Raw genomic sequence first — 26168 nt, 5'->3', positions numbered from 1 at the left:
ATCAATAGCTTCCTTAACTTAGACATATTTCCAGTAGCCTACTTATAATGATCTATTAAATACACAACCACACTTAAATGTGGGGGGGGGGGGGGGGGGGGGTATTGAAGAGAAACAAACCACAGTCTATCTCTGCCATCCCACAAGAGTTTAAGCTAAAAAGGCAATTTCGTGCATCTCGTAATTCAAATTGAAATGCCAAGGCGATGACAGCTGCCCATCGAAATCATTGCACATTCACCTAAAATGGAGGGAAGGTGATGAGAATGCAATGCTTTTTCAATTATATTTATATTTTAACGGAGATGCCTGGATGCTGTCGGCTCATATTTCACATTAATCAAAGAAAGCCAGTCGTGTTCGTAGGACATCTGTCATGCATATATAATTTATCATGAGCTGTCTACAGGAAATGGGGGTGAAATCCTTTGCTTTAGAGCGCCTCTTGTATACAAATTCAAAATGTCTGTAGTGTGTGCCCTTATATCTGTGAGGCCTATAATTATATTGCCCTGTGATCATGCTTGATACAGGCCTCGCTAATACCATCTAATTAATATGTACATGTTTAATTAGCCTAGGGAAATTGTGCCTGATAGTGCATGGGGTAAATAAGAAATGACCTGTTAAACCAATATTATTTTACTACAAATTCCACAGTGGATATTAGTTTACTTGTAAACTTGTAAATTACTTCTGAGACCACAGTAAAAGCATTCGGTGAATACTAAACAGATGCTGTGCTGTAGGTCAGATCAGCTGTGGTTTCTTTTGTTGTGGCAAACATCAGGAGCATCTACAACACAGATTTCTTATCAGTGTAGTCTTATTGACTAATATCAGCACTGCAGCACCTGCAGTGCCTCGATTTTTTTTTTTATATTTATTTATCCCTTTTGGGCAACAGACTAACATCACTTGACGCTTTAGGGCCAAGCATCATCGACTTTAATGGTCCTCATGTAGTACGGACCCAAGGCTTCCATCAATCATTGCATGTGGTCGATAAACCTGTGTTTCTCAAAGTGAGGTCCGGGACCCCCAGGGGTCCTTAATAGCATTAGTCTCTCTCAAGACAGACTGTTGACAAATTCAAAGGAAAAGAGGGCGCTGTTTTTCCGTAGGCCTACTGTTCTACTGTAGCATAAACATATAAGTGCTTTAATCCCATTATAAAATATTAGATCTACAAGCTCACAATGCACCACAATGCAATGTGTTTTTTTAATAATAATAATAATAATAATTTGAAACATTTTTTAATAACAAATGTTTTCTTATGGGGGTTCCTGGCACAACATATTTTCAGACGGGCCAAATAATTTACATAGCCTGCCCTATCTCAATCTATTTGGGGGTCAGCAGAGCCAGAGCCATCTGGGGGTTTAACGGTCCGATATCCTTGACACATGAACATGTTTGTGAATGTGAACCACTGCGATAAACAAAATCCATTCCATTCCACGGCACGGATCCGTACCGGGTTTTGGATGAAGAGTATTTGGATTGGTTGAAGCAGCATGCTAGCCCACAGGGAGAGACAGCGAGCCTTCTCCGTTTCAATTCCTTCAGTGGAGCCGAGGCGAGCGGCACATGCACAGGGTTCATGACAGAGAGCCACTGAAACAGAGAGCAGAGGACTTTATTGTGATTATTTATATTCAAATAAAGAACCCGAGGCATGAATGAACTCGTCAACGACAACGAGACACCGGTCCACACAGTCAGACAAACCAACTAAACATTAAAAGGAGAAGAACACGCGGGCTTTGATTTCAATGTGATAATCCGTGCACTACGTACAGTTGATGGAGACAAAAATGCGCACGCCTCGTACATAAACTGACACGTTTGATTTGTTTAGCTTACAAAATTACTGGATTTCTTCTCTTCCCCCCCACTTCTTCACAGAGGCGTTTTGCGCTTTCATTTCGAGGGTGATATTTCGAGCGCACCTATAAAGGACCGATAGCCGTCTATTTGAACGAAGTGTTTTTTATTTTGTTTGTTTGTTTTCTTTTGAGACTTGGACTTGCCTCACCGCGGAGTTTTGACTCCTCATCATGGGGCTTAGCGTCCAAAGAACTGCCAGAGAGAGAAGAACGGCGACACTTTCACCTGAGATGCTGTCCATGATGTCCTGGCTTTTTCTCTTCCTCCTCGTGGATATCGGAGTCGGAACCGCTGAAGAAGGTAAATGAATGGCTCTTTATCCGATGATGAAAGTTGCTCTCCTGTCAACAACTCATTTCTAAAAGTTGTGTAGGCTAACACACACACATAGTCACACACACACACACACACACACACACACACACACACACACACACACACACACACAAATCAATTACACGTTTCTTGCTATATATACTAGCGATTTATTTAACTGTCTTAAGCCAATATAGCCATAGAACAGCACTACACTGAGAATGTCATTACAACACAGGCCTATTTACGTCATATACCTGACCTGAATTATGTTTGAGGTGTTAAGCAAACAAATGTGGAAAATGTGATGTGCCAGTGGGAAGGCGAAATTTGTGTTTCTCTTGATAAGCAACATTCGTTTATTACAAAATGTGGTTGGCACTTAATTGCAGTCTACTAGACTAGAGTGAGCAATTATTCAAAATGTAATTCGAAATTTGCCTTCCAATATCTCAATGACACCAACTGTTTTGCGTATGCTTTAGACTCAGAGCCTACTTGAAGGTACTTTTGGGGGATACATAGCCCCTCTCGGAACCCCTTGGGTCAGCCCAATCGATTCGTGCCGAACCGGGCTGGGTCTCAAAAATATCAGAAACTTCAGTACCATTGGTTTCTGACTTGTAGGTCTAGGGGATACACAGTATAGAAAGCCACACCACACCACACTTTTCAGTAACTTGTTCTCAAATGTTGGCAGTAGTACCAGTAGTAGTTGGTAGTAGTTTCCCTCCTTCGGTAGGTTTATTTGCAGCTTGCAGTCTATGAATGATAATGGATCAATTGAGATTGAGTTTGGCTTTCTAGGGACCAGTATTGATGTAAGATTGTAATCCTTATCGGCAGCATAACCTGCTCCATCCAGTCTTCTTGTCCTTCACAATCACAGCACAGTTGTCCATTGAACCCTGTTTTCTGGGAGACATATAGCTGTCACTTATGAAATGCATTCAGACAATGCTGGAACACCTGAAGCCATTTACTAAATCCACTGAGTTGAATTGCCTGTCAAACAAAGAGTTTTGAAAAACCTTGGCTACACTGTGTGTGTGTGTGTGTGTGTGTGTGTGTGTGTGTGCGACTGTGCGTGCACCAGCACACTTGGGTGTGCATAATATGTGTTTATGCCTGAGGAAGTATAGGTAGGTGGTTTCTTTACTTTTAGAGAAATCCTAACCTAAACAATCCATTCCCAAAAATATGTCAGTGGAGGTGTTGAATCATTTTCTCTCACAGAAATGTTATTTAAATTTTAATTATTTTTTTTGTAAAGGGATACTCGGCAGAAAGGAATAATGTTTGTGATCCTAACCCATGGCTTAGAAGTCACGGCTTTGCCCTTCATGCTCTGGCATCAGGGCACTTTAAGCCTGAAATCGTAGACCTCGTACCATTAGTTAAGATGATCCATGTAGGGAAACAGGTCTCTGTCAGCAACCCAATCCAGCATGCCCTAGCCTTCATCACACTCCTACATAGTTAATGAGCAATGAGTACAGGAGAAAGCGCAAGACAAAAAAAACAAAAAACAGCACAGCTCTGGTTTCTGAAGGGCAGGGGAAGATGACATAATACCATTCCAGAACCCTAGAGAGAAGGCCTCTGTCATTGACTGGATGGGAACATCAACAAGGTCCTTTCTTGTCCATTAAGAAGTCGATACACCGAGAGAACATTGTTTGAGACTAATTAATGGGCCGGCCATTTTTGGGTACTGATGAGCACTGCACATTTCCTAATCGCTGGAGAGTCACTTCTTCAGTGTAAAACTACTGGTGATTAAAGTGGATCACTTACCCGGTGGTGCCTCAATAGTGTGGGGTGTGCGAGACCACTGTTTATTTGATCTCACTCACAGTATTGTTTCTGAGTGAAACCTAGAATTTCTCCTAACAAGGTGGTATGCGAAATTATATTTGTTAAAAGCTGATCCTTAAATGTATAGTTCAGTTCACCTCTGTGCATTTTAGACTGTTATGTTAGCCCCTGTTTGAAAGCCTCTATGCTTGACAAAGTAATCCACCTAGCCTGATCCTAGTGGAGAGAGAACCGCACGCACGCACATTGCGCGCGCGCACACACACACACACACACACACACACACACACACACACACACACACACACACACACATGCACAGAGAGAGAGGAGGGTTTCTCTGTATAGAATCAAGAATCTAGGTTTGCGGTTGAAAGGACTTGCTGTAGTCCCAGTGTGCCAGCAATGGACAGAGGTGAAAGAGAATAGCTTAAAACAAAAATATACTATATAGTAAGAGAGAGAGAGCTTTATTATAGACAGTAGTGGCACAGGAAGCTGTGAATGAGGGGGCTACAACGCGGGTCTTCCCTGAACCAGGGATGTTGTGATTATGTGGTTGATGCACTCCCCAGTCAGCTACCGGCACGCCCCAGAAAAGTGCTCTTTAACCTGCCAAACTGTTAACAAAGGAGAGGTTTAGGCTGCAAACCACCAAGCACATACCTCAGACTGCTGTGACAGTAACACGAGCATTAACTCATGACATAGGAACAGATGTCCATCTTGTATTCCAGCACAGTTGCAGAAATGGAAAGCATACGCAGTGTTGATTTGAATGTCCATAAGTGAAAATTGGCAATGATTTCTATAATGAAAATCCTATGTAAATTCTTTCTCGGGCCATTAACTAAAAGCCACCATTGTGGCCACCATGTGAATGAAAGTAATTTGTGATTTAAATGTATGGTTAAGGCTATGATCTCTGTCAATGTTCACACATGTATATGTAGACAGTGGAGAGGAGACTGCAGCTTCATTTATTGTTAACCCTCCATACAATCAACATAAATTCTGCATAGAAGCAGATAGTAAAGGGATGAACTTCAGTGTTAAGAAGATGATCCTAATGTGTTATTTGACCAAAGGAAGTGCACATTAAAGTATTTACTTACATCTAACTGACTATACAGTATACACTATACCTCACCATGGTCAACCGGTAAATGCTATTCACTGGTTAGTTAATACATTATGCAAGGACAGTTCTGCACACAGCACTGGTCTCCTAGGAATTAGTTCCCTCTGTTTCCACAATGTAACTGTTATTTATCATCTCTCTCTCGCTCTCTCTCTCTCTTCCCCTCTCCTCCCACCCTCTCCCTTTCTGTCTGTCGTTATGGGTCCACTCAGCGTTGTTTGTGGAGACAGAAACGAATGGATTTTCAACAAATGTTATTACTCAAACTAGCATACATACGTACAGTACAAATTTGTAGGATTCTCTCTCTAACCAACACACATACATACAATACACACTCAGAAGCACACACACAAGCGCCAGGGTGCACAGACTTTCAGATCAATGTCTAAGTGTGTTTTAAGAAATGTAGGTAAGTGAGAATGTTATTGCTATCATTATTACTCTAACGGTTTTCCCCATAGCCTGACAACTGGCTCCTTGGGGGGCTGCTAAAGTTACAGCCACTGCGGTCAATCCACAAACACTGCTTGTTCGCACAATGAGCACATTGTGTCTGAGGAGGAATGCTCGTGAATTACCTCGTACGAAATGCCTTTGCCTTTGGCCATGGGGTGACAACATGACACATTTACATTAAAGGCCACATTTAATTGAAGGAAATTTTAGATTTGGTTACATAGAGACTGTTTCACAAGTCTGCTGTTGCTAGGAGACATGAACTATGAAAACCATTGTCAACATCCTGTTTACACCACTAAGAAAAAAATAGAACATTGAACACCACCAGCAATAAAAACAACAAAAATTACCCCCCCCCCCTATAATAATAATAATAATAATAATAATAATAATAATATTGTGGATACCTTTGGCAGGCTAGCTAGTTATCTTTTTATTAGTTTATTTTTCTAATAGTCATTTTCCAGGCAACAGTTCAGTCCAGTTCATACAGTATGTTTCCAAGGAACATTCAGGACAGCAATGTTATTGTTTACAAGCTGATAGCTTGCAAACAATGACTACATGATATGCTATATACCCCCTCATTGTATAGTAAAACATTGTACAGTGTAACTCTGACTACAAATAATTGACACTCTGGATTTTACTGTGGTGTCAAGGGCAAAGTGAACATTATACCATCATAAGTCACAGTATGGCTAGAGTCGTGACAGAGAGGTGCACGTTTGCAAGCCCAACCCCAGGCAGGAGTGTGCTAGTGTGTGATAATTACTGTGAAAAGTGGCTGCTGAGCTTGCCTCCCCATTCCAGCTGACGTCACACTCTATTTTTATGAGAGCGGAAAAAGGTATACCCGGGGACTATTTATTGGTCTAAGAGAAATTCAGTACGCATCCGGTATAGATGTCAATATCTCCTGCTGTGAGGATTGGAACACATATTGCGTATTGTTGTTGCTGGGGTGGGTGGCAATAATGACTTCAGCTTCCTGTGTGTGTGCCACCACCTACTTCCCTGGGAGGCAGAAGAAAGGAGAGGCATAGATGGGTGAAACGTATGAGCATGAGCTGGAGAACGGGGTGATTGTAAGGACAGAGGGGACGAAACCATCCGTGCAGAAAGATAGGCAGCAGCCAGGGAATAGAGTGGAGAGACAGACAGGAGAGATATATTACCTTTTTCAACATTAGAATCTACTATTATTTTAATCACTTTCAGCATGGCAATCATATTTTAGACATTATAGTACTGTAGGTTCACATTTTCCATTTGATTTGGCACTTTTTGTCAAAATATTGGTCAAAACATTGGTAATTCGTGGCTTAGGACTCTGCAAAATCAGGGATCGGCGTAAAATCTGGCATCGGTCGGGCTCTAGAGGAGAAGGGGGAGAAGTCAAGAGAGAGATGAGTGAGAGAAAGATATAAAGAGAGGACAGGGACAGACAAGAGAGGAGTGTGTGTCATTAATCACCCCGTGTGACACTCTCAACTACAGGGGGAGCTTCACAGTGCAACATTCACTTCTATTAGCAGTCCATTAGCAGAGCCCGGCACAAGTAGCAGCACTTGACAAGCAGGCCTGTGCCAGAAAGGCTGACCCTCTGTGTCTCCGCAGAATGGATATTCCTCTTCAGTACCACCCAGGGAGAAAAGGATTCTCATTCCCTTGTGAATAGTTGTAGTGTGTGTGTGTGTGTGTGTGTGTGTGTGTGCGACGCTGTGCGTGTGTGTGTGTGTGCGTGGGTGTATTTAATTTGCTAAGAGTTCTTTTAGGGTGTAGTAGTCAGGATGAGAGGCAAATTGCGCTATTAGAGGACAGTACTTTACATAGAATACAAAGACGCACTATAGCAAATTTTCCTTCTTTTTGAGTGGTGCAACCACTCCTATAGACAGCTATGTGTGTCCCTGCCGCGAGTGACTAATTCCTGTGCCAGTTGCCGTGGGCTCCCCCGCACCCACCCGCCTCCTCACTCCTCTTTCACTCGACCACGAGTCAGACTGTATCAAATATGAATGACTGACTATCATAACCAATACAGACCTCCCTCCCCAACAATATCGCAGAGACGGTTTGTTTGTTTTTGGACCACAATTCTTATATGAGACGATTTAAAATGACCCCATGTTATTCTCCATAGAGAAAAACTTCCTTGAACCAGGGGACTGAGCGATTGCGTCAGGACTTTGGTGCTATACTAATAGTATAACGGCGGGGGGAGCACACAGCAACTGGTACGATAATTAGCCACTCGCGTCCCTGCCTGGGTCCCTGGCTGGCTGCCTGGGTCCGTCCGTCTGAGCCTGAAAATTGCGTTTGGTTGGTTTTTACCACCAAGTGTCACTGTTATGCAGCCTAACACACACACACACACACACACACACACACACACACACACACACACACACACACACACACACACACACACACACACACACACACACACACACACACATATTAACTGTAGTGTATATATGATGATTTCGGGTGTGACAGTACAGTACAGTAGAGGGACCCCCTGGGGACCCCCACACGGCAACTCTGTCATTTCTGGACCGTCTCGGACGTGGGGCAGCTTGCCGGAACCGGGCTGGCACCCTGTGGGTCTGGAACTTCCGGGGACCCCCCGGGGACCCCCCGGGGACCCCCACACGGAGTTGCACCACTCACTGCACACAGGTGTGATTTTTTTAAGGCAGCCTCTGAAAATTACTATTCCACATACAGTAGCCCTTGAAAATGATTACATAATAATGTTCTCTGTTCACAATCCACACCACCGGATGAGAAAGGAAATAATGATGGTAAAGAGATGATGGTGTCATGGCGATGACCCGAGCTCTTACCGTACCTGCCAGTTCTCCACAGTGACTGAGAATGGCTCTTCAAAGTTGAGATGACTGCCTAGCACATTAGTTATAATTTAAAAGGTAGGCGAACTCTTACCAGCCGAGAGCCCTGTGATTACAGGCCTCAGGCCAACAGGAAAAGGGGGGCGTGGACCACTGTCCCTGCTCTTGATCTACGGTTCAATTATGATCGGAGATCAGAGCAATGAGTCGGAGTCAAAAGGTAGCAAGTCACTGCCAAAGGCAGATGTAGAGAGGCAGAGAGACAGAGAAGTGATTATGTGAGTTTTAAGTGGCCCTTCTCGTGCCATTATAAGCAGTTGGGCTGACAGTAGATCATGAATGAGTGTAAGTACACACTCTACTGCTGCCCTTTAATTTTGTGTCCTCCTGGCACCATGGCCCCCCATGGCACTGAACCACTAATGTCCTTCGACATTTCTGTGGCCATAACCACTTTCAGTAAGCCCTATAAACTTCATTGTGCTAAAATAGCCAATCTATAAGCTCACAGTGCATACTATAGTGGGGGGAAGAAAAAATATATATTATATTAAAAATATATATATTAATAATAATAAAACTGACTGACTCCTATCTCCTTGTCCTGATATCTTGTGGGTTATAGCAGACTCTTCATTGGACTATTCATCTGCGGATACAGTAAAGCGTTTCTATACACTATTCCACCTTCCCTAGCGAAGAGTATAGGATACCAAACAGACAGGATCTGAGATGCTACTGGAATACTGGCACTCTGGATGCCTGTATGCAGAGAGCAGACGTTACAAGTGCTGATGAGCTTTAAAAGCCATTGTAGTCGGAGGGAAAGCTGTTATTTCCCTCATGTCCTTTAGCGGTGTTCCCTGCAGTCCCTGCAGTGCTCCCCAGCCAGACAGGGAGCAGGCTAGGTACTGTAGTAAGTAGACTACTACCACACAGCAGTACAGGCACCACGTACACACAGATAAGACAAACTCCCCCAGAAACACTATATTATATGCATGATGCATCGCTAATGGACTATATTCTCAAGGTGTCCATTTTGCATCTAAATGTTCAAGGCTAGGGGTTTCCTCCCCCAGAATGGCAGCTACAGGAGAGTGTCACAGACAAATGCTTGCATCAGCTTACTAAAGTGTGGTGACTGGTGGTTGGTGGCGGTTTATTTGAAGCTTAGCCTATAGCTTATCGATTGTCAGATTTTTCGATTTTCTTACAAATCTGTTGTAATTCATGTTTAGCTTACATAAATGACTACGGTACTATACCATGTTAGTAGGTTTTTAGTAGCGTCATTCATAAGCCCAGTAGAACTGAGTGATCAAATCTACCAGTTGGTAGTCAATCTATGTTCATTGTTGACTGTTGATGATAATGGCCCGCTGCTATGGCCTGCTATCAATGTTGACATATACACACACCTGAGTCACACAGAGCACGGAGGTGGCATTACAGTCACCTGTATTCCTCCACAGCTGCTATCTCTGCCGACTCTTGATTGACAAAGCTAAACCCTTAATCCTGGCTTTGCCCTGTCTTCTGTTCAGAGCTAAAGCTAAACTCAGACACTGGTAGTGGAACAGGACTCAACCAGATACAGAAAACCCATAGAAGTAGTATTCATCAGCGCCAAGTCATTTGCTAAGGTGACAGGTATTTTGTCACGCTTGGATGGAGAGATGCATACATACATACATGGTCACATTTTCACCAAAAACATTGCCTCATTTCCTTGCTGTTGTCGAATACCTCATTCCCCTGCATTGTGGGGGGGGGTACCTTTTCCAGACGTTGCTGTAGTGTCTGCAGTGGAAGGGTTGTGGTCTATGTATGTCAGCAGAATGGAGGGAGAGGGCGAGGAGGGAGGGAGACGTGGGACCAATGGCCCCGGGTGAAACATGATATCGGGAGAACCACGCTCCCCATTTCCTGTCTCCACTTTATCAGCATCTTGCTCTCTGTTATTCCTCTGCTCTTAAAGTGTCTGATGAAAGCCTGGCCACAGATAAATGTTTGTACCTCCTTGTTTTTTTATGGAGCTCAAATGAGGAACCTATTCCGCCCTTTCCTCCCTCCCTCCTCTCTCCGCTCCATTCCTTAGCCTGCTTTGAGATGCCGCAAGTGAAGTTATAGCCCCTGGTTTACATTAGCGTTCCATGCAGACGGACTGGGTGATGCTTAATGGGACAATGTAGCCTCTTGTTCCCTACAAGTCAAATGGCTGTTGTTTCCCAACCAGGTTGTTCAGAATCAGAACGCCCCCCAAAACGGGACACAAGCTGTCCTGCATGACAGGTGGACGAAGAATGACAAAAATTCTGGCCCACCGATGCAAAACCAGTGGAGAATGCACTCTTTTATAGGACATAAGGGATTAGATGTGGGGAAATAGCACATTTCTTCTACTTATACTGTGCTATCCAGGGTTGGATTCGCTGGGGGGATGATGATGGGGTGGTGGTGGTGGTCAATCATTTTTTATTGTAGGTGGGGATATGTTTTATCCATGCTTCTGGTCAGACTGAATTAAATAATCCATTTCCTTTTGGGAAATGTAGACGGTCTGATATGTTTAATATTTATGTTTGATAATATCATGATTTAACAGTAATAAAAAAAACATGAACCCTGGCATTTTTTATTAAATATTGTGAAAATAGTGCTGCAAGTTCACAATGTTGCGATGTGAAGCGTTGTGAGCATGTAGATCAGCCATTTCACCCATTTGTCCCCCCCTCCCCCCTTTTTTTCTCTTTTATAATTCATATCCTTGTGCTATCTGTTAAGAGATGCTGTGGTTCAAACAGACAGGAATTCACCCTGGTTCTGGGAAATGTTCCACTAATCAACCTTTACAGAGACGAAGGTGGTATATTCCACATCTTTGACGTGACCTCATGGTAAAAGTCCCAAAAAATCCTCTCCCGCCCACAACGTGTTCACTTCATTCAAACACGGCTTTTGTTTGTTCATCCTCACATTTTTAAAACATTTTAACAGGACATCATGTGGATAATACAAAATTGTGAATTGTGTGTGTGTGTGTGTGTGTGTTTATTCAATAATAACTGACTACGGGACCCTGAGAGGAAAGTCTGTTCCAGATAAATCTGTGTGAATACCAGACCATTCATCCCGGGGAAATCAATCTTTCTCATAATTCCCCTCATTTTTCTTCCATCTGTTATCTACGGAGCTGCCAAACAGACTTTTAAACAGAGCAGACCATTACCAGAGGGCAGCATTAAATGTGTGTCAGAATGCCAATGTGTAATGTTGTTTTTTACTCTGTCTGTTTAATGAGCTGCTAAATTAAAGCTTCGTAATTGGTATGCAGTGTCGCGTGATCGATCTCTGCCCTGTCCTGCTATTGACAGTGAGGGGAGAAGATCAAGTGTAATGAGACGTGTGTTGAGAGTCAGAGACACTTACTAAGGCAATGTTATTGGAATAATGCTGACTGTCAAAGGGAATTTGATCAATAGTCTTTTCTGTTTTTTTGTTTTATGGGTAATTATCCGGCAGCAAGTCTCAGCACACACTTTGGAATTCACCACTAGCCACTAAGAAATGTGAAAGCTGAAGACAAGTTTCTGGGTAGAGTTGTCATCCCTAACAAAACAAAAAGCTCACTCTGTTTCACCGTCTGAGGTGCAACGCTCGGCATGGCGACTCGTCTTGCTCGCTTTAGCAATGAGCACTCCTTTTTTAATCTGACTTCGCATGCGCACACACACACACACACACACACACACACACACACACACACACACACACACACACACACACACACACACACACTCTCACTCTCACTCTCACTCTCTCTCTCTCTCTCTCTCTCTCTCACTCTTGTGACCTCTTTTCTCCACTTTGGGCTTTGTTACTGTGATTCCGGTAATAGTTTGCAACTCTAGATGGCTGTTGGGTGTCAGCACTTTCCTGTGTTTGTACAGCATGTGTTTGTGAGCCTGAGTGTGTGCCATATCTCCTTGATCAGTCCCCAGTGACCTGAGCACCGGCAGGCAGTGTTTAACTGGGGCAAGCTCAATGGGGCTCATTTAAATGGGGCCCAGACAGAAGCCCCACGGTGAAGGGTTACTTTATGACTCTTAACATGAAAACCACACAGTCAGAACTGTTACAGTATGTCTGCTGGCTTAAGAAGAGTTTACTGTACTGCGTGTCTCTTCAAGAGTGCGTTGGCCACCAGCGTGCTGCCAAGTAAGCCCGTGCTGAATGCTGATTCAGAATAAGGCTATTGTTTTTAGAGGCATATGGTTTGTGCTGTGTTTCTTTTTGATGTTAATGAAGACCATGAAGACAAGACAGCAATGACAGAGCGAGTTCACTCGTATAAATGTCAGTGTTATTATGAACGAGTTACTTATGTTCATTGTTCAACACAAAGACGGTAATAAGCCAATAGTAACATGATATATTTATAATACATTTGCATTAATGTAACATGTGTTCTTTATCACCTGGAATGCAGCTTACTTTAAAAAGAAATATACAAGTCAAAGAAAAACGAAATTCTAATTAAAAAAACAAAGAAAGAAAGAAAATAAACTAGATATAGTGCCCCTCTGGGCACAGGTCTCCACAGTCAGGTTGTGGTCAGGTCAGGTTGTGGCCTCCTTGTGGCGCTATAATAGGCCAATGTGAAAAGGGTGCCATTTCTTCTTACGCCTTGGATGGCAATTGGATGATTTGAGGCATTTTGTTCCAAAAATGTGTTTTGCAAAAATCCACCTGTTGGTTGTGCTAGAACAGGCCAATGTCAAAAGGGTGGGATATATTCCTCAGCCTATAGGAAAGTGCGTGAAAGATTTCACGTAAATTGCACGTTGCGTAGTAGTGCCTACATAGCTGCTTTACTTCCGGTTTCCGGTCTGTGAGAAAATAAGACTATCACTGAAAAGATGGTGGCACTGGGGGAATTCAATTATTATTTAGTCTGGCATTGAATGTTAAATGTCATGTCTATAATGCTTCATAATTGCATATATAATTCCTTATAGCAGATCTACTACTTTCGCCACACAACACTGTCACGCGAGGGAGTATAAATTACGCATTGCCTTAGGACCTTCCATAAAGTCTGGGGTTGACGGAGCAATGCGCCCTGCGTTTAGAATAATTGATTGATCTTTAGTGAGATGAGATGACAGGTTTGTTCCTCCACATCCAGACCTCTGTAAACCATGACCCCATACAGTACGCAGCTGCACTGGAGTCAGCGCGCCGCCGTAAACCGATACGCCGTAATGGCCTGCTGCAGATATGCAGGAGCATGTGCGGCGGAAACCGATAATTCACTGGTGACACACCGAGCGTAGGGGTTCCCAGGTTTTTAGGCTGACATGAGGTAAGCTGATCTGTCAGGTAAAATGAGGGGGGTTACATTGGAGAGGGGTGGAGGAGGAGGGGGGGGGGGAGACCTCTGCTTTGTGAAGGAAGGATCGCTACGCTGGTAAATCATACCTCCTGACGAGTTTCTTCGGTAGCTGCTATCATAAATCCTGCTGCACGCATTCCTTGGCCCATTCATTTGCAAAAAAAGACAACTAAATCATGGTAATTCTGTTTTTACAATGAGACTCTAAAAACGTACCAACTTTCGGCTGTTAAAGTTTTTGGGTGTTTTATCTCTGTTTTTCCATGCAAAATGTTTTATTTAGTAGCCCGTGCTAGCATGTGAGAGTCTGCCAAGAAAAGCAGCAGACTAGGAATGGGATTGGGGGGTGACTCATAAATCAAGTATAAGGAAATATCAAAGTTTTCAAAAGTACAAATTACAGCTTACATTTTCTTTGTAATATCAATGCTTTGCTGTATTAAAAATGTACCCCCCCCTCCAACTAACATATCATAAATGTTCAAAATTTGTGAATATACAGTAGGAGATTATATATTGCAGATTGACCATTTTCACTTTTCACGTTTGGGTCCCAATAGTCCCTTCAAAAGTATAATCATTTCTATTGTGAATGTGTTTGGGAAGAAAACAAATGATCCAAAAATGGATCCACCACTGGGAGGGGGATCCATAAGGATGATTTAGTAATGCACCGAATTTTCGGCCACCAAAACGATTTAGCCGAATAGTGTCAAAAAATACATATTGGGTATTCGGTTCGGTAGATTTTTAGAGCCGAAACCGAATTGTCAAAGAACCGGGGTTACCTTTTGTAACCTACTGTTTTGTTGTTATGACGTGATCGAAATGTAATCATGTATTTTGCCGTATAATAATATATATTAATCATATTCGGTATTCGGTTTTCGGTCAACTGTTTCCTATATTTGGTATTCGGTTTCGGCCAATAATTTCCCATTCGGTGCATCCCTAATGATTTATACTTACTGTAGTTGCACACTGGTGTTGTAAATCTGCTATTTACGGAGCACGACATCGGCCCGCAAGAAATTCGTATAAACCAGGCTTTTTAGTGTGGCTTTAACCCACAGTTTGAACAGGCTCAGAGCTTCCTCCATCCAGACATATTAACCCACCACCGCAACACTTTTGCGGGCTGCTTTGTGTTTTTGTTCATGGAAAATAATAAGTCGAGTAAATAATCACAGAGTGAGAGGAAAGCAATCTATCACAAGGATTGGTCAGATTTGAGTGTTACCAACTCACATGCATATTTCCATTCCCTCCAGCCTCTTGGATAATTTGGTGGGGAAATCTGAACCGTGCGTGCGTGCGTTAGTGCGTTAGTGTGTGTGTGTGTGTGTGTGTGTGTGTGTGTCAGATATCAAGCTTTAGCCTGGTTTTGGTTTTAAAGGCAATTCTTCTCGCTGGCAGTTGTTTCCACTTTGATTGAATTTGAGAGATGAGGGCATGAGAAACACAAGTTGGGAATATTTACATTGTAGCTTCCATTTTGGCTGCTTTCGCTGTAGTTTGTTTTAATAAGAACTTGACAGAATGCAGTATACTGTTTCAGGAATTTCTGTGGGGCATGTCAGATCCAAGGAGCGTAAGCGGTCAGTCCACTGACATGCCGTTCTCTCTGAAGTCCACAGCGTTTATGGGGGTCGGCTCTGATAGATGAAAGGATCGGTCAGGACAGTTGTGACACACACACACACACACACACACACACACACACACAGACACACACACACACACACACACACACACACACACACACACACACACACACACACACACAGAGACGCATATGTAAGGTCAATCAAATGGAGGGCAGAGGTGATGAATGGTTGATGGATATGTCACAATGAAGGGATGGAACTGTCAAAGCGCTTTCCGTGGTTATACGCCCCAAATGCCTGTCACATCTAAAATTACTCCTCATTTTATTTACTCTCTTTTTCGTTCAGTTTTTTTTTATCAATCACCCTTTCTCCTCTCACTCAAAGGAGTCTGGGTGTCAGCAGGGCACTGCATAAAGCCAGGGCCAGGCAGATATAGCCAGGCTCTTTCAGTAGCAAAGGCTTACGAGATTATATTCGTTCCGCCTCACCCCTGTAACATGGCCACAATGTATGTTCTTTGTATAGGGGTGGTCCCAAGGGAGGAGGCAGGCAGACGTTTTAATTTAATCAAGTGCAAACGGCAATACTGCTTCCCCTCCCAAAACTCACTCGTCTCACTTTGGTGATAAGATTACGAGCCGAGCCACGTTGGCCATCTTGTTGTGATTATGTGTGTTTACACGGGTGGGAGGTGTTTACTGTGGAAACTGCCCCGCTTCGCTTCTGCTCTTCATTTAGCTACTGGAGAAAAAGAGATGCTGTGTGGCTCTAGCTCTTTGTGTTGGCAATTTCTGTTTTATCATCTCGGGAAGAGAGTTACGTATAATGATTCACTAACTAGCGCCACACTGCGTCTTCCAGTCTGAGTTCCATTCCCTTGAGCTGAATGTTTCCTATTTTAGTGAAGAAAATATCTATAATTGCTTTACACAGACTCAAGAATGCACTCTTGTGTGTGTTTGCTCTGGGGGATGGGAGTATGCACTATGCACAGCATATACTGTACACTCAACAACAATAATTGAAATCCAGTTTCATTTATTCTTATTATCTTCTTTCCCTTTAGATAATGCGCATATTTTGTATAATGATGACATAATTGTTTCACTTTTACAGCATACGCAATATAGGGTACGTATTGGGTCAAAACAGCCATTTCCCTTCAATTTAAAATTTTGTCTTTTTATTCTACAAAAGACACTCACAGCATATTTATGTATATTGACTTTCTTCCTGAAATCTACAGTATGCTAAATTTGTTATGCTACCAAAGCAAAAATGTGTCCGGAGATGTATGGGTTATACAGTATTTCAAAATAAGAAATATATGCTTTTACTTTTAGTTTATACTTTAGAAACGTTTAAGAGGAATTCGGAAATGCCATGACCTCATTACTATATTGTTTTTCCTGATTTTGCACAACAAATGTAGCCTAAAGTAGATACTGTAAATACTTGTTGAGCGAGGGCATTTATAATCAGTCTCTTAAATTGAAAATGGCTGTTCAAAATCTACTTATTTTCCCTAGTGGGCCCAGTTCATACTTTTAAGTACCTGTCCACCATTGGCTATTGTATAGTCCCATTAGTATTGTATGGTAGTGATAACATAGCCTCACTAAACTCCTTGATGTTTACATAGGCCTTTCAGGCCTCGGCACTCTGCTTTATTGGTGCAGCATTATGTGCAGTGTTTAGTCCATTGTGCATTCTGCAACATGCCACTAGTTATCTGCCATGGCAAATGGCCCTGTCTTTACCAATCTAGTCTGGCCTTTGTCTACATTTAGTTTTCCATGGGATGAGCAGCCATTTAGCGAAAGGGTCAGGCTTGTAATTGACAGCCACCACTAAACAAATCTTCTTGGGCTCAGCGGTAGACCAGTCCCTCCCCCATCCCCTCCCGCTGCCCTAATCTAACTAATGCACCCATGTGTGTGCTGGAAAGTGAATTAAACATAGAAAACTCAATACCTGATCCATCCGGCAAGAGCTGCCTGCATGCACATTAGCAGTTTCTCTGCAGCCTCTGTAATTGTGTTACATGAGTTGGCTGTGGTAACGATCAGGCCTTACACACACTTACACACACTTATACACACTCGCCCCGCTGTCGTTAATCGCTTGCCTTCGTTGGCCCCTGAAGGCACGGAGCGGGCTCAGAACAGAGCCTCCGAGGATGAGCTGGGTGGTGGGTCCCCCTCCCAAGACTGACATGAAATGAAAAGCTGTGTGTGTGTGTGTGTGTGTGTGTGTGTGTGTGTGTGTGTGCGTGTGCGCGCAGGATGGACATACTCTGTCTTAATGTTTGTACATTGCATCTGTGTTTGCATCCAAGTCTGGCTTTAAGGCTGGGTTGTTGATCTCTTATTTCTTCTAATCAGCGACTATCCTGCAGCTCCTGCTGTGTGGCCTTGTTTTTTTCTCCTCCTCTGTGTGTCTTTCCGTCGTTCCCATCTGCCTGCTATCTGTCTCCTGTCTGCGGTTCTGCTCCTTGCCAGAGACCTCAGCAGGATAACGTCTCCTCCCCTCGTCCTCGCTCATCTCTCCTGAGCTCCGCAGACATTGAGGTTAGCGAAAGAATGCCTCGTTGCATTTAAGTCTTTTCTTCTTAATTACATTAAGCAGATAAATGCTGGAGGAGACGGGAGATCTTAATCTTCGGGTGGAAATTAACAGCTGACTGATGAAACCCAGAGCAAGGGATTAGATTTAGTATATGGACAAGGCTAAATGAGCAAAGATAAACAGTGTGCTTTATTTTGTTTCACTGTATACGTGACCCTTGCCCTTAGCCAATTAATTTGATCCGTCCAGCAACAACCAGTATTCTCCAAACTGAAAATCATTAAAAAAATGTGATTTGGCAAATTGCCATAGTTGAAATTTGACGACACAATAAATTACATCTGTGCATTTCAAATCTCATTTTGAATCTGCATACTGGCACTTTATTAGATGGTCCTGGGACATGAGGGAGAGAGACACACACAGACAGAAAGAAAGACAGACAGACAGAGATAGAGAGAGAGAGAGGGGCTTCCATCCCACAACCTGAATCAGCCCTTTGATACTGACTGACCTTGACGTCTGCAATGCCAATGATTGAATAGTTGTAATGGGAAAGTACAATGAATTTCTCCTAATGGAGGTCTTTTTGAATATAGCGAGAAGCTCGTTAAATGTGTATAAGTCCTTATTGGCTGATTTACACTGATGGGCCCCATAGTCATTCCACAATCCACATCTATCCATGTTTTTCCTGTAACCCATAAGTCTTTGCGTCTGTGTGTGCTGCAGAAGTTCCTCTTTCTCTTGCTGTGTTTTGCAAGAGAAATAAGTGGCCAGGTCTATGAAAACAAGCACAAAATGAAAATAGCTGATCTACAAGCTAGTGTTAAAAACACACTGAGAATAAATCGAAATATTTTGAATATCTTTTAAACATTTTAATAAAAAAGGCACAAAATATTTTCAGATGAATGTCTGTGGACAATTACATATTAATCTGGGGTTCCTTGACATGAAGAAATGTGGGAACCACTGGTTTAAACAACATTAAGAAGCAAGCCCAAATTAGCAATTACTGTACACTTTACAATCAAGCCCAAAAAAATATCAACCAGCAACTACCAATAATTGATTTAAGCAGACATGGCAACACTGCCTGAAGGAAGCACACACAAGAGAGACAGAAGACTTATGAGAGAACATCCTACATTATACAATATACATGCTATATTGTGCAGGCCTGGCAGAGTCGTGGAAGAAGTACTCCGATATTTTAATAAAAGTGGCAATATGTAGAAAGAAATACTCTGTTACAAGTAAAAGGCCTGCGTTCAAAATGTTACTTGAGTATAAAAGTACAAAAGTGAGCTTGTAGATCGGCTATTTCCAAATAGCCTATTTCTAAAATAGGGCTGAAGTGGTTCATGTATGTTTTATAATATTAAAAATCACACTCATGTGAAGTGATTGGCGCTCTTATCATCATACATCATCCTATTCCATGTTCAGCCAATCAGCTGAGCACATTCCGTGCTCATACAGACAGACGCAAAATCTTTGCATAGGAGAGGCTAGCGCACCTCAAAAATATATCTACAATGTAACTAGTAACTACACGTTTCAAATACTTTTAGTGGAGAAAAAAGTACAATATTTGCCTCTGAGATGTAGTGGAGTAGAAGTATGAAGTATTGACAATTGAGAAATACTCCAGTAATGTAAAATAATACCTCAAAATTATACTTAAGGATGATCCCCACAAACTGTCAGGGCGCCTGTTCAGGGGGGGAGGAGGTGGGGGGGATAGCGTGTACCTCCACATGTGTTTTGCCCCCCTAGTGAGACCTGTCACTGTCAGGTGGAAAGAAGATGGTGGCTTGATGGCTTCATTTAACTCTTGAGAGCGTAAAATGAAACCAAATGGACCCGTACCGAATAAGGGTCCATTTGGTTACCAACTCTCCATTATTTAGCTGGGGACCACCTGGAACCCGCTGGTGGTCCCCGGACCACTGGTTGAAAACCATTGCTATAGGACATTACACAGAACACTGTGCAGACAGACAGACAGACAGGAGACTTATGAGAGAACATGCTATACAGGCCTGGCAGAATCCAGCTGATAGATGATGAATGATGAGCCCTAGTCCAGCTCATGGCTAACTATGTATAGACACTGTGCTGTCCAGGGGACCTCACTGACCTCCATATAACCACTAAGGTCATTATCTCCCCCACACCACCCAACTATACCCTATACCTGCCAGATGACACGCCATGATCCATTGCCTGAGAAGAGAAATCGGTCTGTATGCATTTACTGTATGTGTGTGTGCACGCACGCACGCGTGTGTGTTAAACTCCCTACGGGAGGATTTGTCAGTGGGTAGGTCATCAGATATGTGCCTATGTAGGCTGTGTGTGTGTGTGTGTTTGTGCGTGTGTGTGCGCGCAGGCGTGTGTGTGTGTGTGTGTGTGTGTGTGCATGCAATGTACAATCCTGAGTGTTCATTTCATCTGAGAATGTACAGTAGTATGGGTCTATTTGTAGCCGATTGGTACTGGACGCCAGTGTCTCTATGGGAGGTAGAGTGGCTGTCTGGTAGCCAGAATGTTCCCCGAATGTGGAAGTGTCCTTGAGCAAGAAGACACTGAACCCCGTAACGGCTCCTGATGAGCAGCATATAGTGCATCGCATGAAAACCTCTGCTGGCTGTATGAGAATGTGGTGTGTGTGAGTGTGAGGGTGGGGGGGGGGTGCATTAAAACCTGCATGAGGCAGATTCTACAAACGCCTTCTAAATCAGTTCGCACACTTTCGGGATTTTTCAAACATCTTTTAATAGCCAACGCAAAAATCTAAAAACCACAGATGCTTTTCCCGGTTATGGGCCAACAAAGCACATTTGAGAGTGGTTGCAAAGACTAGAAAAAGCAATCTATGTGAATGCAGTTCATTTCAGTCACACTCGAGTGAAATAAACACGCATCAGGATCCGCGGAGTCTGGCGGCTGGCCTGTGTTGTTGTCACGCTGATCTGAAAGGTCATGCTGTCATTGTACTTGTCTCTGCGCAGTGGAACTCCCCATGATCTCTGACTGCAGAGGACGGATCGCAGCCAGACAGATGGGCAGGGTTGATTTGATAACTCCGCAAGCTACGTATCATCTCATAAGCTTGTTGCACATTGGCTATTTTGGCTTATCTTTGACAAAATAAATAAGTGAAAGTGGTTTATTCTGTCTGTGGGTTTTTATAAATATTGAACGAACGAGAGAAAACAAAAAGCTTAGCTTAAAGAATAAATAATAACTACATTGCATCCATCGGAAGAACACTTATATCTATATATATATTCCCTGAAAAGTAACCGCTTTGGACTTATGCGGTTTCCGCCCGATGTTTTTTTTCTCTCGCAGCGACGATAGCCTATATACTGTAGGTTTCTCTGTCCTTCTTCCTACCATGATCCATCCTTACTCATCCCCTCATCATCCTCCTGTGTTTGTTTTCCCTGTTGTGTCCCAGTGACATTAGCCGTAGTAATCCTATTGAAAAGCTCATCAGGCCCAGAGCCGGGTTCCACGGGGTTCAGCCGTTACCATGGGGATCACATGGATGCCTAATTAAGCTCGTTAAGGCTCGTTATTAAAGCTCGTTAAATCCCATCCTGACATGGCGGCGCAGCTCCCGGTGTCTGACTTTACTAATTCATACACTATTATACACACATACTATTCGTGCCCTGTGAGTGCCTACATATGCGCGCGCACGCACACACGCACGCATGTGCACACACACACACACACACACACACACACACACACACACACACACACACACACACACACACAAGCCTATTGTGCTTTAGTGGATGTAATTAAAGCTCACAGCAATGGTTAATTCATAACTCCGTCTTACAACGGTGTCGCGTGGTGAAAATAGCGGATCTGCGAGCTCACACAGTGCCGCGTGACAACGCATTGTAGATCACCTATTCGGACCACCCGATGCTGTCGTACGAGGGAGTGTAAATCAGGCATTAAGTCCTGTGTGTGTGTGGTCATCTCTGCTCCCTGGTTTGAAGGGAATGAAAAGGCGACGCATAATGACTTTCCATAACAATATAATTTACATATCCAAACATCACTATTAGTTGAGTTGTGTGAGGAAACCCACAGGATTTGGTCCCACTCACAATTGACTGGAAAGTCCCATTAAAATTCATGAGTGATATGTTTGTGGTATGAGAACATGGTGTATGGCTATAGGCATTCTCACACACACACACACACACACACACACACACACACACACACACACACACACACATACACACTCACTCACTCACTCACTCACTCACTCACTCACACATAACCACCGACACACAGTGCACATCATTGCAGCTGTCGGGTGGATAACTTTTATGTCCAAATGCATTGAACTACTACTATACTACTTTTGCTACTTTTGCTTGACACTCTATTAATTGAATACTTGTGACCACAGTGGAAACAAGCCCCTAGATCTTTTTGTGTTAGCCTTTTCTAAATGGGTTATTTGTCAGTTTAGCTGTAATCCTGGGCACTACTCTCACTCTGTCAACCCGGGGAGAGCCCCAAACTGCTCATGCTTCGTTCTATGCATGAGGAGTGAGCAGGCCTACATAAAAAGTTGATATAGTCTATGGAGATACGAGGTTTCTGTCCGACATGCACGCGCACACGCACCTCACACACATTATGCACACAGCGGTCCATGCTGCTCCATGACCCCTGACCCGTCTGAGAGTTTACACCTCTATTCCAAATATTGTTCTTTGGCTGTGAGGAAGAACAGTAAACCATGGTGAATTTTGGGGTCTTCAGGGGGCTGTGTGTGTGTGTGTGTGTGTGCGTGTGTGTGTGTGTGTGTGTGTGTGTGTGTGTGTGTGCACACACGAGAGAGAGATGCAGCGTTACAATAGACTAAACCTTTGTGCTTTTAATAATTCATTTTTGGCACGTTGAGGAGGTCAGCACTAGTTGACCTCAGGGGACTGTTGGAACATATTTGGACAGGCAATCAGGAAGGTGCTAGACAATTTCTACTCCACTTCATCTCCGAACATTGCACTTTTTACTCTACTGCATTAATTTGAAAACATTACAAGTTACTTTGTAGTTTTTGATTATTACAATCATATATTATTAATCAGTTGAACTTGAGCCCCATATTTACCCTAAAATAGCTATATAAGCTCACAGTGACAAAGTATTTCTACATTGTGGTATTGCTTCCTCGGCCTACTGGCAGCATGCACAGAAAATGTGGTACTGATCTGTCAAACAGTTTGTGAGATTAGTCCAGGACAGACAGACAGACAGACAGACAGACAGAGACAGACCCCCTTCCTAAACGGCTTGTCTCCTACAGTGCCATGCCGTAAAAATGGCCCCTGAGAGACAGGAGAGAAGAGAGAGAGAGACTTCCATCACATAAGCTGAATCAGCTCTTTGATGCTGACTGGCCTTGACATCAACAATGTCGCCTTTCACAGCTCTTAACTCAGAGGGGGCTTTACCAAAACACACACATAAACTATTTATCTCTCTCTCTTTCTGTCTGTCTCGTCACTCACTTGGCTTCATCATTTATTTTTCTAGGCTTCCTGCCCATTCACAAAGAAGTTACACTTTGGACGGAAAGGAAAAAAAAGAGTGTGAAAAGAAGGGGGAGGAAGTTGTTGTATAGAGCGAGCGAAGGATGATTCATACAGTCACACGACAGTGTCACGCCTCTAAAACAGGCACCCTACTGTACATGTGAGCTGTAGGTCTGCTAGGTCTGCTATTTTTGTTGCGCGACACCATCATCCGACGGAGCATAAATTAGACTAGAGAGAGAGAGAGAGAGAATAATATTGGTCAGAGAGACAAAAAGAGCTCTGTTCTCTCCGTAACCATTTCACATTTTCCCTCTGGAACAAGTGAAGTTGAAAAAGATGAAACGAAAGCAGAAATTACATCGTTATTGGTGCATGGAGAGAATTAAGGCATGCTGAAGCGAGCAGAGTTGGAGTGGAAGCGGTCAGCAGTGCCATTGGGACACTGGTTCTCTCTAACCACACCTCAGCGTTTTTCTTTTGTTGTTGTGTGTTTCCATTCGTCCCCCATAAAATAGTTCCTCCCACGCTCTGCTTCCCTCCCTTTCTACATGAAAGAGGCTTCAACCTCTACACAGTCCTTCAAATGTGGCCAGAGTGTCACAATGGCTGTGGTTAGACAGTCAGTCTATAAATGAAGCCCCTTCCTGGAAGCCTGGCCAGTAAGATTGAATGTTTAAATGCTCCGCACTGTTTTGAAAAGGGAGGGTTGGTATAGGCTAGTACAGCACAGTCCTGCCGGGGGGACATCCATCTTTGACATCACTAGATGGTTTGGTGACATACTCTACAAAACATGTCCAGCTGTGTATGAAAAGAAGTACATGAAGTCACTCTTTCCACTTGATTTTTCTCCTCACTCCGTGCCTTTCGACAGCCTATAAACATGGAAGGTTATAGCAAACATGTGTTTCTTACATACACTATGTGTCAAAAGAATCGACTCCTTATTATGTTGACAAATGACCTGTGTGTGGATGTGTCTGCTCAGGACTATTGCCGCATTAACTCCAGCTATACGGGGACTATTTGAAACTCACTTTAAATCGGTTCTCTTACTTGATTCTGGACCGGCCATTATGGACCTGCTAGCTTGAATTAGCATTAGCTGTAGCTCACCGCTGACCTGGTCACATTTCTGCTGGTGTGCAGAGAAACGCTCATGAACATTGACAGAGCTGGACAATTGAATAATCACGAGCCGGTAGACTTGACCGTGTAGATACAGTATACCGTCTCTAGCCAGATTTGGTTACAACCAAATTCCTGGAACACAGAGACACGTGTGAATGAATACATTTCCACACAAACCTTTCTTCAAAGCAAGCGGGACGACAGAACCCGGGACGGCATTAGCCGTGTCCTTTGACCCTTGTTTTATTTAAAACACACCTCACACAGAGCATGCTCTGTCCTGCAGATGAAAACCACTCGGTGTGATGAGGAAAGCTAAATACGTCCTGTCGTGTTCCCTGGAGCCGTGTGTTTAGGTGATGGGTCAAGGTAAGGATGTGGGCAGCAGCAGCGGTGTATGGCCGCCTGGGTGCCGTGATGCCTGGGTTGGCCACATGGACACTGGGCCATTAAGGCTCATGTTTGTTTTTTTCCTCAATGAGTGGCTTGTGTGGTCAAGTCCCAGCCAAATGCCAATCCTGGTGGAGACATAAACACACAGCACTGTGTGCGTCACAGTGCGTGTGCTATGCTGTGCGCGTGTGTGCATGCATGCCTGCATGTGCATGCCTGGAGCCAGGTACCGTTGTTAGTGAAGTAGAGTGGAGATGATAGGCTCTTCTCTTCTTGTTGAGCTCCATTACTTCTCCTTGACTAGACATGGCCTCCTTCTCCTTCACCCTCTGGCACTGCAGGCTTCTTCAACCATGCTGTGTGACTGTACCTGCCTGTCGCCACATCCATCTTCCGCTTTATGTCTGTCTGTCTGTCTCTCCCTCTCTCACTCTCTCATGCACACAAATGCTGGAAGTACACAAACCTTTTTGTGCATTGACACAGTTTTGTGCCACTGTGATAAATCTTGATTTCCATACCATGGACCGTGAGATTTCAGAAATTTCCCATCTCCTCCACTGACAACCTTTGACTCTAGTCTCTGCAAATACACGATGCATTCTAACCAATGGCACTGTATTATATCTGGAGAGGGCACCGAAAATTCCCACCCACTCATTTCAATGAAACTTGCAAACCCTGCAGATTGCTTCCCTCTTTCCGGGATCGTGCCCAATGGGTGTATTTCCACTCGCAAGTCTATGAGGCAAGCACAATGTTTGAGGCCTTGTCGCTCGTTCACTAGAGTCGACCACTTGCAAACTTTTACTTCAAAAGTGGTTGAACCGGCCCAGACGGTTAGCTCAACCGTCTGGGCACCTAGGCTGCCAAGCCAGCCGGACAGCGTTCCGCGTGCTCGACTCCCGAGCCCGACGGCCTTTGCCGCGTGTCACTCCCCATCTCTCTCCCCCGTTCCTGTCTATCTACTATGAAATCACCTGTCAGTTA

The 26168-nt window shown here is 43.5% G+C and overlaps 1 protein-coding gene across 1 annotated transcript in view; it reads left to right on the top strand.

Annotated features, from left to right (window-relative positions):
* The first annotated feature begins 1587 nt into the window (after positions 1 to 1587).
* unc5cb (unc-5 netrin receptor Cb) overlaps positions 1588 to 26168 on the top strand; it is a 180919-nt gene continuing 156338 nt past the window's right edge. The window contains exon 1 of the mRNA XM_080756803.1: positions 1588 to 2193. Coding sequence (XP_080612929.1) covers positions 2064 to 2193 — 130 coding nt within the window. The 5' untranslated portion in view covers positions 1588 to 2063. The remainder of the gene's footprint in view (positions 2194 to 26168) is intronic.

Source organism: Protomyctophum bolini (assembly GCF_963924005.1).
Source record: "Protomyctophum bolini genome assembly, chromosome: 22".
Lineage (NCBI taxonomy): Eukaryota > Metazoa > Chordata > Actinopteri > Myctophiformes > Myctophidae > Protomyctophum > Protomyctophum bolini.
This window is presented reverse-complemented; position numbering and strand designations above follow the sequence as displayed.